The sequence below is a fragment of the Aphanomyces astaci genome, assembly GCF_000520075.1.
Source record: "Aphanomyces astaci strain APO3 unplaced genomic scaffold supercont1.2, whole genome shotgun sequence".
In the NCBI taxonomy this organism is placed as follows: Eukaryota; Oomycota; class Saprolegniomycetes; order Saprolegniales; family Verrucalvaceae; genus Aphanomyces; species Aphanomyces astaci.
The window spans coordinates 861,681-874,418 of record NW_009798265.1 but is presented as its reverse complement, the minus strand read 5'-3'; the positions used below and the strand labels follow the sequence as shown (position 1 = coordinate 874,418).

General features: G+C 55.9%; 4 protein-coding genes across 4 annotated transcripts; 1 reads left to right on the top strand and 3 right to left on the bottom strand.

Annotated features, from left to right (window-relative positions):
* On the bottom strand, nt 1-5,502 carry H257_01174 (hypothetical protein; the record flags this gene model as incomplete). The annotated part of the gene is made up of 21 exons (XM_009824248.1): nt 1-744; nt 801-859; nt 903-1,238; nt 1,302-1,487; nt 1,553-1,795; nt 1,872-2,070; nt 2,132-2,232; nt 2,342-2,518; nt 2,562-2,729; nt 2,850-3,016; nt 3,072-3,363; nt 3,415-3,458; nt 3,536-3,863; nt 3,925-4,068; nt 4,127-4,204; nt 4,263-4,366; nt 4,421-4,550; nt 4,610-4,770; nt 4,836-5,062; nt 5,128-5,397; nt 5,447-5,502. The coding sequence occupies 19 exons, from the start codon at nt 5,500-5,502 to the stop codon at nt 1,002-1,004; spliced, it is 3,312 nt and encodes a 1,103-aa protein (XP_009822550.1). The 3' UTR covers nt 1-744; nt 801-859; nt 903-1,001.
* Nucleotides 5,503-5,742: 240 nt separating this feature from the next.
* On the bottom strand, nt 5,743-8,446 carry H257_01173 (hypothetical protein). Its single transcript, XM_009824247.1, has 2 exons — nt 7,200-8,446; nt 5,743-7,142 (listed from the first exon to the last, which is right to left on the bottom strand). The coding sequence occupies exons 1-2, from the start codon at nt 7,602-7,604 to the stop codon at nt 6,354-6,356; spliced, it is 1,194 nt and encodes a 397-aa protein (XP_009822549.1). The 5' UTR covers nt 7,605-8,446; the 3' UTR covers nt 5,743-6,353.
* Nucleotides 7,842-11,811, top strand: H257_01172 (hypothetical protein). Its single transcript, XM_009824246.1, has 14 exons — nt 7,842-8,229; nt 8,279-8,423; nt 8,482-8,716; nt 8,770-8,792; nt 8,874-9,044; nt 9,101-9,144; nt 9,190-9,222; nt 9,280-9,435; nt 9,496-9,624; nt 9,682-9,891; nt 9,941-10,075; nt 10,130-10,203; nt 10,248-10,704; nt 10,760-11,811. Exons 1-14 carry the CDS (start codon nt 7,870-7,872, stop codon nt 11,099-11,101), a joined length of 2,514 nt encoding a protein of 837 aa, XP_009822548.1. The 5' UTR covers nt 7,842-7,869; the 3' UTR covers nt 11,102-11,811.
* Nucleotides 11,059-12,723, bottom strand: H257_01171 (preprotein translocase, SecY subunit). Its single transcript, XM_009824245.1, has one exon. It carries the CDS (start codon nt 12,669-12,671, stop codon nt 11,250-11,252), a length of 1,422 nt encoding a protein of 473 aa, XP_009822547.1. The 5' UTR covers nt 12,672-12,723; the 3' UTR covers nt 11,059-11,249.
* Between the last annotated feature and the right edge of the window lie 15 nt (nt 12,724-12,738).

The window sequence follows — 12,738 nt, the reverse complement described above, 5'->3', positions numbered from 1 at the left end:
ATCCTCGTCAGACGCTGGACCACAATGGGCACCAGCGACAATGCCTTTGCTGGCAAGTAATTGACTTCCCACCACCATCGCCGCAGCGACTTCTCCATCGTTCGTTCATGCCCTTCTATGACTTTACGTTTCCTTTAACGTTACAACGTCCACCAGTTTCAAAGTTTATGCTGCACCATCTGCGTCTGTTGTGGACGCTGGTGTTACTGGCATGATGATTTTGGGGGTCGCGGCATTGAGGAGCTTCTTTTGCGCAGCCAGCGGTCGCCGCTTTCGCTTGGACTTCTTGGTAGCTTTGTCGGAATAGTCCGAGGGTGCGTCCACCTTAACTTGGTACGCAACATCTTCGTCCGGCCTGGAGGTGGTGCAGCCCACGGGTTTGAAGACAATTTTGTTGCCGCTCGAGTCCTCGTCGAATGCCCGTGGTGGCTTCACGACTTCGACCACTTGAACAACCTCCTCGACCACTTCGGGCACTTCTACTGGTTCTGCCTTTTGCAACGCCAGGCGCAGCAGGTACAGTCGCATGTCCTCTTCTGCGATCCAAGCTGCCAACGCATCGTAGCCTTCCAGTGGAACATGGTTGATGAAATCCCACGGTCGGTTGCGGTCCTGGTCAATTTCACTGGGCCACACAGACGGGAACTCGCCGTCGCCGTACTCGATGCGCTTGTGGTAGTAGTTGTACATTGGGCGTCGAATGTGCTGCTGTCGTTTACCGTGGTCGTGGACGCGCGCACAGCACTAAGCAATATCCGCCATCAACTACCGACCGCCATAACATAGGGAATGGAATCTACCTCGGGGCAAAAGTACTCGCCACAGGTGCTGCACTCGACCGTCGCAGTGCTGTCAACGTCTAGCCACCATTCAATATAGTCGATGACAAGTGTAGAGCGTACCGCATTGATTGCACGTAGGTTGACGCTCCAACGACAGCACATCGCTGGGCATCCGCCATCGCACGTCGCTGTTGATTTGGTTCTAATCCAACAACAACTTCAAAACAACCATGTCGCGTGGGACGTTTGTACGTAGTAAAAAGGGGCGCCGTGTCCCATGCCATGCGCGTTGTCCACATCCAGCACTTGTTTCCATCGACACTCGTGGGCCAATTGTAGCTGGGCATACACATGCCGCGCACGATGTCGACGGAATTGATTCTGCACCAGTCCCGCTGCCCAAAACAACATGGCGTCGTCTTGCTTTTTCATCTCTAGTAGCGCTGTCATTTCAGCCTACATGCCAATGCATATCCGTGATGGGTCCAAGATCGTCCATTCCGACAAAGTGATGTATACCCGCGCGCATCGAATGGCCAGTACATTGCGCCACCACAGCTGCAGCCGGCTGGCAGCCCCCCGTCGTGCCACGTTGCCACTGCGCCGCATCTCGGCTTCCCACACGCGGCTCTTGTACGCCACCCGTTTCTTCCAGCGAAGTTGCACCAGCGTCGCGGCCGCTTCGTGTTCGCGGCGGTCACGAGCCTGCCATGAAATCCATAAACATCTATCGCCCAGAAATCCAAAAAAATGGATGGCTCGGAACGCACCATGCGTAAGGCGCCCATGATACTGCGGCCTTGACGCGCCCGCCATGCGCATTGCATCTTGGTCGCCGCGCGATAGGTTTCCGCCAGCCGATCCAACCGCGCGCGGAACTTGCGCCGAGCGATGCGCTGTCGATACATGCACTGCAGCCGAATCGCTGCGTGCTGACGCTGGACTTCTCGGTCAAGCTCGGCCTGTCGTCTTGCGGCTGCTACCTTTCTAGCTTGTCGACCTCGCATCAACGACTAGGACGGTTCAGTTTGAGACAGCGCGTTCATACGTAGTTCGCACTCCTGAAAAAAACAATTTCAGCAAACGTACTTGTAGTTGCGTCGCTGACGCTGTTTCTTCTTGGCGGTCCGCCTCGCGCATGGCCTTGGCGAGTTTGAACTTGCGCCGGCCGTCGATGCCCCGCCACCTGCGCTGCATTTTCGTCGCCGCCTCGTGTCGTTTCTTGGTCCACCGTTTCTGGGCTTTCATGGCCACTTGCGCTACTCGGGCCCCTCGAACTGCGCGGTACCTAGGGGTAGGGTCCACCAGTGAAACGAATGGCTGAGCTGGCATAACAGAGGAGCACGCACCGTCGCTGAATGACCACCACGAGCTCTTTCGTGCGCTTGAGCAACAAATCTTCGTACTCGTGCAACGCAGTTTGCTTGGTTCGGTACCGTCGAAAGCAGCACTTCATACGACAACATCAGCAACAATATCAAGTCGAAACCACATCAAGACACCTAACTCAAGCATACTGTATATATCGTGTCCATGTTGAGTAGCCGAAGATGACAAACCTGAATTTGAGTGGCAGCTCGATGCCGTTTGTCCATGCCGAGCCGTTTGACAGCCGCCCGCTTTCGAGCGCGCCGGCCTCGCCATTGACTTTGCAACCGCCGGACCACACGATGGCGTAGGGCGACCTCTTCTTGAACCGCGAAATCCCGCCTCGCTTTTCGAAGGCGATATACGTTCTATGGAGACTTGTCATCGACGTGAAGTATCAACGGGAGGCACCTGAATCTTGATCGCCGCGAGGCACAGCTGCCCCGATTCATCCATGTACCGCCGCTCCTTGGCGCGATGTGTTGGAAAGTATCCCATTTCGGACTGGGATGATCGAAACACGGTGTATTTCCATGATGATTTCAACGACGACAACACCCTCGTGGAAATTCCACAGCCCTACATGAGCGTTATGGATGAGGCAAAAGTCTTCGTAAAACCAAATGTTCACTGTGTGGAACTAATGGAATTTGTTCATAGACAAAGTGAGATCGTTAGAGGGGGGTGGAGCGCGCGCACCAAGACACTAAGTCGAATCAAGTGTGGACACGTGAGCGCCGCGCGATTCATAAAGTCCTCCGTGACCAATGGACATCCGTTGAGAATGAGTTGCTGCAACGCCGACGACGTCGATCGAAACGACGACACGAACGCCGACAGTCCCACGTCTGTGATCTGAGTACAGCCTTCGATCGGGTATATCCGACTTAGAATTGCCAATCAGTTAGAGAGTAGACCCACCGGAAAGATTGAGCACGACCAATTGGTTGGACAGTCGATGCAAGTACCGAAGTCCGCTGTCGGTGACGCGAACGCATTGCGCAAGGATGAGCTCCTTGAGAGCAGCACAGCACTTGGCGATTTCTTGCACGACTGCGTTGGTGCATTGCTCGATGGCGGTAAAGTTGACATGCACGAGCGACGCACACCCTTGAAGAACGTACGACAGGCCCACGGAGGTGGCGCTGACACATCCGCGCAGGTTGATCTTCTTGAGGGACGTGCAGTGGGTCCCAATGCTATGAAGAGATCGCTACGTATGTGGTTAGTTATATGGACCACAAGTGTAGGGTTTCCTTCGCACCTCGACGATTTGAAAGCACCCCGACACGTCTAAATCCGTGAGGGCTAGCGACAACCAAATACGACTGTTGTGAGAGAGACTGTCCACTACAACAGAAATTGTGAATTGAATGATCGCTCACCTCGACACGACTGCGCCACCGCTTGGAGCCCTTCGAGACCGAACTCACGCTTGACGCCGTCCGATACCAAATAAAGTTGTTTGAGATGCAGCAGTGACAGACGGGGGCATCCGTCTGAAAGGAACCGGAGCCCGACATCCGAGATGTTCTTGGCGTGGCCCAGGTACAGAGTTTGGAGGTGGGGGGTGAGGCTGCCCAAGGCGCGCATCGCCACATCCGTGAGTTTTAAGCAGTGGGTCATGTCGAGGCTGGTGAGGGCAGGGCAACCCTCCGCCAGCCACCGAACCCCTATGTCTGAGACGAACGTGCACCCTGACACATTCACCAACTGCCACCATATCACAACCGAAGCCCGGGTAAATTAAATGTCCTCGTAGCTGACAACCGACCTGCAATCGAGGGCAATGCTCCCCGCAGCTCAACAAGGCCAAGTCCGTGATGCGTTCGTTGAATTGGGCCTTGATGGACGCCAAACTCAGTCGCTCCAGCGCCACGCAGTGCTCAGCCAGATACACGATGCCAGTATCTGTCAACTTTTCAAATTGCATTTTCAATGTTTAGACCGTTGACGTGACTGTGGAGTTTGTCTACCTGGGGGCACGACGACAGGTCCAACTCGATCAAGTAACGGCACCGCAGCGCCATGGCCTTGATCATGTTGTCTGTGATCTACAACATCTTTGTTCGCAACTACACCTTCACGGCACCCAGTTTGAAGTGTTTTGACCTGGACACAAGCCGACAAGTTGACGTGGGTGAGTCGCTCAAAGTTATAAAACGCCCGAACCAGCACCCAGTCTTCCAAATGCGCACACTCGGCCAGCGCGAGGCCTACATGCATTTTTTTGTTCGTGTAAACCGATCGTACACTCGGGCATGTTTTACGCTGCATGCTATGGCAGTGGTCGCTCACAGCTCCCAGTCCCGCGCCCGCGATGCCTGTGCAGCCCGAGATGTTGAGGCTTGTGAGTTTGGTGCAGTGCAGCGCCAATGTCCTCATGCCCGCGTCGGTCACCTGTCAATCCTCGTTAAAAGAATCGCAGTAGTCGCTTGGGCAGAAGAATGTGGGGCGACCTTGGTGGCATGTGCAATGTCCAAGCATTCCAGGGCCTCTACCGCCTTGGCCACCGCCATGAGACCCACGTCCGTCAGCGCCTCGATGCCGGCCGCGACGATGCTTCTCGTGAACCCTTGGTAATTGGGTTGGGCTTTCATTTTGTCCATTGCAAACGCGTCTATCGATCGTAGTCTCATCCCAGGCCATAGTCATCCAAAGTGAATCAAAATCGCTGTATTGTACTGGATTGAAGGTTCCGTAATCGGTTGTTGTGGGCGGCGATTTTCAGAAACGCCGTGTCGGTGGCCACAAGTGTCCACATGGACAGATTCACGTGCACTTGTTGCAGCAATTGTACCGGGAAGAACGGGATCGGCGCATCGATGGTTGCAAGGGACGCCACCCCGCTATTCGCTACCACCGCGACGTGGGTTGTGGCTTTCTTCACTGGTGAGGTCGCGACGTGGTTTCTAGTCAATTCCCACCAAGATCGTCACATTATTGTCGAAGGATTCCACTGGAAATAAGTCCGAACCGCCACGCGAGTTTAAAGCGCACGGATTTATCATTTGGGTCGTCCACGGAGGTATCGTTGTGGGGGTTGTTGTTGTCTTGGTTCGGGGCTCTAGTGCGAGGGGCGGCGGCAGTCGTCAGGCCTCGGCGCTTGGCTTCTTTGATTTTCGCCACTGGATGCCTTGCTACCGCGTGGGTTTGAGGTCTGGCCACGGGCAGCTCGTCCAGTTTGTCCAGCAAGGGAACGGGGCGGCGGCGCTGCTGCTTCTTGGACTGCCGCCCTCGCGCTTGTCTAACCAACCTGCGTCAATGTTGACTCCAAAGACAGCAAGCGCTCGTACGGGTGACGGTGGTCCAGTGCCGTGACCTCGCGATAGTAGTCATCCAAAAGCCCCATATATACCGCACATTCACCACGACGTGAAATGTCTGCGACGGTTACACGTGGGTTGACGTAACTGAAGCGCAATGTATGTACTCTCCCTTGTATGACAGGCAAGTTCGTATTTGCAAAAACCAGTGCTTTCAGTCCACTTTCACGATGAAGTACGTTCCTAGGGATAACGATAGACTTTGTATGGCCTAGAACCTGCGACTGGTACGACATTATTCTCATGTGATTCCAATGGAAACGAAGGCGCGTGTTGCTGCTAACTGTTAATAGTTTGTTGCGCCTTGGGCGTTGCTATTGTGGACAAAAATAGCCCCAATAATGCCCAGGGATTGCTTCCACATGCCTCGGGCTTGCTTGGCTAGCGCTATGATGTGTGCCTTTGTAAAAGCCCAGAAGACAACGATTGACTTGGATGGATGCAAGGCATGCGCAGAGCATAACAACTGTGAATTCGCCGTCAACAACGAACGACCAGGTGTCTTTTGTGGTGTGTTTACCCGCCCCGAGCAAGTTCTCCAGCAACCCGGCAACCAATCCGCATGCTGCTGTCCCCTCGACGTGCCTTGTGACGTCGGGTTGTTTACTTGCTCGTGCCTCCCTGCCTCATCTTGGAATCCATTCCCGACCACGGCCGACACGCTCCTGGCCATCACATTCGCCGTCGTGGTGCTGCTGGTGCTTTGTGTTTTCTCCACGACCTTGTGCTGTGTGTACTGCGTCTACCGGTGCTGCTGCCACCCCACAGACAGCGTGGCCATCTCCATCGACGACGACTCGCTGTTTCAGCTCCAGACTGTGGCCGCCGAGGGGGACGAGGAGGGGGACGATGGTGTCACCACGGCTGACCCCGCCCCTCAAAGCAACAACTGACCGTCAGAAATTGAAGACGGGCACGATGGGCGCCGGCCGCCGATCACAAAGAAATCGTCCTGGCGCCACGCACAGTCGACATCGACAAACCCGACCTCTTCCATCCACTTGAGTTGCGCAAACAAGGCGGCTTGGCCCACGTGGTCGCCCAGAATGACGTGGCCATTCGGGCGCAGAGAGTTGAACATGAGCTGGAAGATGCGCTTGTGGTCGGCTTCGTTATCGCGTTGCGGCCCCGCGGACGAAGGCGCTTCGTAATGCGGCGGGCGCTCCACAAGCACATGCACCGCCAAGGAGGCGACGATGACGTCGAAAGGCGCCTTGCGCAAGATGGACAGTTTGTTCAGGTCCGCGACGACAAAGCTGACCGAGCGGGAGGAAGCCCGCAATCTCTGGACGGCCATGTCGAGGCGGTCTTTGGCGTTGTCAAACAACACCAGCTCCACGTCGGGGTACGCCGCGAGGACCTTCTCGGAGCAGGCGCCGCTTCCAGCGCACAAATCGGCCACACGATGCGAAGGGCCCACCGGTGGCAACGCGAAGATCATTTCATCCAACATGCGAGGGACAAGGGGGAGGCGCCGCGTGAGCTGGAGGTCGTACCACCGTGCGTCTCCCCAGAACCCACTGGACGAGGCACGATGTCGAACGATGTTTCGTGTCCACGAGGAAGAAGATGAAGAATTGCCGCCGCCATGGGCGTCGTCTGGAGAAGCACTGTCATGCGGTCGCTTGCTACGAGGAACAGCATCTCCACGGGTTGTATCGAGCTCCTAGAGTTGTTTGATGAATCCCACACCATTTAAAGAATCTCATGGGTGTATCTGCACCTGGACTTGGGCGTCGATGGAGGACAAGTCCACGGCGTCGTCCACATCGGTGAGCAAGGCATGGTTGTGGTTCAAGTTCATGCTCGTGATGTAGACGCCGCCAGCCTTGCGCACATTTGCGTTCACTGAAAATGTACATGCAGTGTCCGTGCGCTCTTCTTCTTGTTGCGCCGCTTTGAGTTTGGGTCGGCAAGCCCACTTGGCGTTGGACGTGGTGCGGTACATTTGCTTGACCACAAACCCGTGCTTGAGGGCGAGTGCGTCCAGCGTCTTCTTCAGATTGCTCATGCTCATGTGATCCACTTCCAGAGGTCTCTCCATGTACTCCGCATGGATGTCGTCCATGTCCACAGGAAGCGGAATCAGGCGATGGTTCACCGCGTTTCGGATGTATTCCTCGTTCATCGCAACAAAACTGACTGATACCAGGAAACCTTTCGGATAAACTCGTACAGTGTATCCGGTGTACTAGTATCAACGGCCCCTTCAAGTTGGCCAAACGTCGTGAAGTCACACAGAGCAGCCCTTGGCCAGGTCGTTCGTGTTGCTCTCTTCCGATGCTGCATGACACGCGTGTATATCCTGCATTAATGATGGAGAGGACGGTCAACATAAGTTTGCTGTGTAACCGTCCGGAAAACGGTGGAGCGTGCCGGTTCAGCGGACAATTATGAGCGCCGTCCGACACCGACGTCGGCAATCCGTCCTCGTGCCTGTGAACCCGAATGCATATAACACTCCTCGACGAGGGTCTGCAGTGTCTTACGTGTCCAAATCGAACACGGCAAAGGCTAAACCCACCGTCACGGCGAGGTACTCGTCGGATACGCTCAAGGTCGTGGAGGGCGGGTCGTCCGGGTTTTACTCGGTGCATTTCCAGTTCACGACACCTCCTACCCACCCCATCATCGTGTCGCCCATGACTAATGCGCATACGCTGCGGATTTATCCGCCCGTGATCAAGTTCAACCCGGAAGATGCGCATCTGCCGCAGTTCTTCCGAGTCAGTGTGCTCCACGAGACCGACGACGTACGTGCATACTGTACGTGACATGCACATCCTCATCGCATTCGACCAGGACACGAGGGCCCCCATGACATTGGAGCACTCGGTCCAGAGCATCGACCCGTCATTTTGTGGCTACAGCGTCATGCACGAGCCAAAGATACTGACCGTCGCCATCTTCCACGGCGGCGGCAAGTACCTCATGTCCACTGGCGACGGTACCTCGTGTCCCTACTACCTGGTTCCACTTTTCACCAGAGTGAATGTTTGCATCAGCCGCGTACGGCACTCTTGGGCAGGACACGTTGGACCCTCGCTACGAGTTTGGCGACGTGAGCTTTTGCCACTTGTACTTGAACGGCCGAAAGACGACCTCTGGCCATCGGAAGGGGACGTCTGCCCGATCCACATCGCTCTGTGACAGCGTCCATGTGACCATGCTCAGTGAAATCGCTTGCGGCAGCCACCACGCGATTGTGCTCGATGCCAACGGACGCCTGTTTGCGTTTGGGTGCGTTCAGAGATTGACAACATATCAAGTTATCACTGTGACGTTTCGTGTAGCGACTCGAGTCGAGGCCAGTTAGGTGCGCCGTGGCCACCACATGCTATGTAGCCTTCTGGAGCCTTGCTTGAATGAATATGGACGTGTGCGATTGGTGTTGTAGGGTTAGGGTCCCGTCGGTCGATGGCGAAACCAGGAGTTTGGAACGGCATTGACGTGGATGGTCGCCTGCACTCCAAGCTGTTTGGAGTCGCGTGCGGGGCAGCTCACACGGTTGTGATCACGGACGACGGCGAAGTGTTGACATGGGGCGACAACGACAGCGGCCAATTAGGTAAGTCAGAAAGTATATACATGACTCATCAATTCTCCCCCCTGCCTCGTTTGAAGGAATGTCGTCGCGGCAGCTGCCCTCCCTGGATTTACCCAAATGTGTACGTTGCTGTTGGTTTCGATGGAATTCACCTCAAAAGTGGTAGCTTCCGTGGCCACTGGGGCATAAAATCATCCACGTACGAGCAAGACAATTCTACATATTGTGTCAAAGTGTATGTCCAACTTTGTCTCAGATGGCGTGTGGGTTGAAGCACACGATGGCGTTGCTGGACACGGGTGCGGTCGTGTCTTGGGGTTACGGCAAGTCCGGGGCCCTCGGGCACGGCAACCGAGACAACGTCGACGGGCCTAAAGAAGTCGTGTCGTTGCGGGGGCAGTCTGTGTTTCAAGTACATGAGACGGGGTCGTAATCGGAGTTTATTCACTTTGCCGTTGTTCGTTTGTGCTAGGTCGCTTGTGGGGACATGCACTCGGCAGTGGTGCTCAATTCTGGCGAGCTGGTCACGGCGGGATGGTGTGAGAATGGCCGATTGGGTCGCATGAAAGCGCTGGACGACTGCGGGTGTACTTTTGAGCGAGTAAAATCGCATCCTACTTCGTGAGGACGATGAACTTTTGCTGATCGTGTTTTGTAGGTGGATTTGAAGGGAAAGTTGTGCAGTTGGGTGGCGTGCGGCGGGGCCCATACCATGTGCTTGACGGACCAGTACGATGTGCTGGCGTTCGGGGCCAACACGTTCGGGCAGTTGGGTGTAGGCGACTGCCGCGACCGCGCGTACCCTGTGGAAGTAGTGTTTTTCCGAAAAGTCAGAGTGCATCATGTCGTGCTGGGCAAATTCCATTCGGTCCGACCCCTCCACCATTATAATCTATCTGTTCAAACCTTAGACGTAGCTGGCCATTTCCGACGATCGGTTGTTGTATGCGTGGGGAAACGGGGAGCAGGGTCAGTGTGGCCTGGGCCCCTTTCCTCACATTTACACGTTGCCGCAGCTGGTTCGGTCGGTCTTGGGTTGTCCAGTGTTTCAGGTACCCTTCCTTCAGTTTATTCAGTTGACAACCCTTGACGATACATCTTGCTAGATTGCCGCGGGGGACGCATTCACGCTGATCTTGACCAGCAACACGCCCACGTTGGTGAAGGATTTGGCTGGACGGTTGGTTGGCTTATCTAAGCGTTGGGTCATAATGAGCCAAGTAGGGACGAACATTGGCGGTTGAGGCAAAAGCAGCTCGTGGCCAGCGACAAGGCCCACCGCGACGCCATTCGAAAGCAGCTAGACGACAAAACACAGCAAAAATTCCACGACACCATGCACGGGAACCATCCGTTTTTGGCGGTGTTGCGACAACTGCACCAATCGTCCCCCCTCGCCCTGGCCCATGTCCAGCTCAAGACCCCCCCGTCCGCAGACGCGATTGCTGCCGCCGTCAAGCGGTCAGGGCTGAGTCGACAACGCAGCCTAGACAAGCTTCAGTTTGTGGTCGACCCGGCTACTATGGCCCAAGTGGAGCTAAAAGTACACTCGCCACGCAACAAGACCTTGACCAACCCTCGATGCCACAGCGCCAACCTCCACGGCCCCGTTCGCACAAGCCAGATGTTGGCTCAATCCCCCAGCCTACAACGAGCGCTCAAGTCTGCGGCAGCGCTTCGGGTAGGTCGACGACCTGTCGGTTGAAGTTTTTCAGGTGGACGAACGATGTGTGTAGAGACCCCGCAGTGGCCTTGCAGCCTGCATCGGCTCCCCTCGATGCCCCCAACAATCGATTCAAATCAAACCACCCAGGACACAAATCATGGCGCCGCCTACCTCACCACAAGCACAGCCGCAATGGCTCCTCCGGCAAAAACAACAAATGACATGCCGACGACAAGTCATTTTACGCCGCCCCCGCTCCCCACCCCCAGCGTACCCCACCGACGAAAACGCGGCGGACAATCTGTCCAAGCCCCGCGACGACCAGCATCGCCCGCCGTCGCCCCCGCCAGACTATGGCGTGGCTATGATGGGGCTACGAAGCACCACTATCAGCCTTCCACGCGATCGATAGCAAAAACTACAGCGAGGAGGACCCTGAAACCTCGACAGATTTGAATGAAGTAGTGGCATTATTGTATACTATGTTGGTTTTTCACACAATCTAGACTGTCGCGTGAGGTGTCTGTCATCATGGAAACGAACAACCTGTTCTTGGTCGTCTATGAGAAGCCCAGCAACGACTGCAGGTCGGCTTGTTCCCGTGCAAACGCTTCAAAGTACTGGTAGATGATGGTCACGGCCAAGAGCACGCCGGTGCCCGAGCCGATGGCGCCCAAAAAGTCGGACACGATCACCAACGCGCCGACGGCGACGCCGCCAAAGGTCGCGGCCACGGGGATGTAGCGGTTGAGCACGTGCACGAGCGACGTGTCGCGGTGGCCCTTCATGACCATTTGTTGGTCGCGAAGCTGCTTAGCAACGTCCCGCGACGACGACCCCGAGATTTCGATCCACACGCTGGCAAAGAACGCCGACGAGCCGAGCACGAACGCCACGTACACGAGGGCGCGGATAGGGTCGTACAAGATGGCGGCGGCGCTGCCAGGCGCCGAGATGTAGTAGGCCAAGCCGCTGACGGGGATGGCGCCGGTGGTGCCTTCGACGTCGGCCCACACCCCGACGAGGCGGATCAAAAAGTTGTCGCCAAACTTCTTGAAGAGCAATTGAGACGCAAAGTAAAAGTTGGAGACGAGGGCCGTTTGCAAGATGATGGGCATGTTGGACGTGTAAAACAATTTGACGGGGAACGCGCCTTGTTGTGCGCGGAATTTTGCGTACTTGATGGGGAGGTCGATGCGGAAGCCATGGACGTACGTGATGAGCACGAACATGAGGATGGTCGACAGCACGTTGGTGATGTTGGGGAGGTTCTGGCGGTACAATGCTTCCTTGATGGCGTTGAGCTTGTTCTCGCGCGAGAACAACACGTGGAAGAACGCAATCGCGGCGCCGTGGAACTCGGTGCCGCGGCCGGTCGTGATGGACACGGGGGAGAATGTGTCCCACACGATGTTTTGGCACACGTTGGTCGCAATGAAGAGCGACACGCCCGAGCCAAACCCGTAGCCCTTTTGCAACACTTCGTCGAGCGCAATCACGACCAAACCGGCAAAGAACAGCTGCACGATGATCAAGATGGCGTTCGCGGCGCCAATCTCGCCCACACTGCCGTACATGCCAGCAAAGACATACGCGGTCGCTTGAGCCAGCGTGATGAACACTCCGATCAGCTTTTGCGCGCCGCTGAACAACGCACGGTCTTCCTTGCTGTTTTGGTCAACTTCAAGCAGACCGGAGCCGGCCAGCAATTGCAAAATGAGCCCTGACGACACGATGGGACCGACGCCGAGTTCCATCAACGTGCCACGGTTCGACGCCAAGATGGCGCGCATCCAGTATAGCGAGTCGCTGGCGGAGTTGTTCTTGACGCCGTACAGCGGCAATTGGGAGCACACGAGGAAGATGAGAAGCACCACGACGGTCCACACGACCTTTTCGCGGAAGGGGATGCGGCGGTCGGGCGTGGTGATGTCAGGGATGACGCTCATGAGCGGACGCAGGACATGAAGGAGGCGCACCATTGTTGTTGACTGGTGGGGGAAATATCCAAGGTGGCCTGGCCTTCAAACCTCAGACCAGGCTTTTTAT

Excerpts from the sequence above, each read along its gene's own strand:
- H257_01173 (XM_009824247.1), bottom strand. The coding sequence starts at position 7,604 with ATGAACGAGGAATACATCCGAAACGCGGTGAACCATCGCCTGATTCCG. Across the intron at positions 7,143-7,199 it reads CCATCGACGCCCAAGTCCAG|GAGCTCGATACAACCCGTGG; the intron begins GTGCAGATACAC and ends AAACAACTCTAG.
- H257_01172 (XM_009824246.1), top strand. The coding sequence starts at position 7,870 with ATGAGCGCCGTCCGACACCGACGTCGGCAATCCGTCCTCGTGCCTGTG. Across the intron at positions 9,436-9,495 it reads GGGGGCAGTCTGTGTTTCAA|GTCGCTTGTGGGGACATGCA; the intron begins GTACATGAGACG and ends CGTTTGTGCTAG. Across the intron at positions 9,892-9,940 it reads TGCTGGGCAAATTCCATTCG|CTGGCCATTTCCGACGATCG; the intron begins GTCCGACCCCTC and ends CCTTAGACGTAG.
- H257_01171 (XM_009824245.1), bottom strand. The coding sequence starts at position 12,671 with ATGGTGCGCCTCCTTCATGTCCTGCGTCCGCTCATGAGCGTCATCCCT.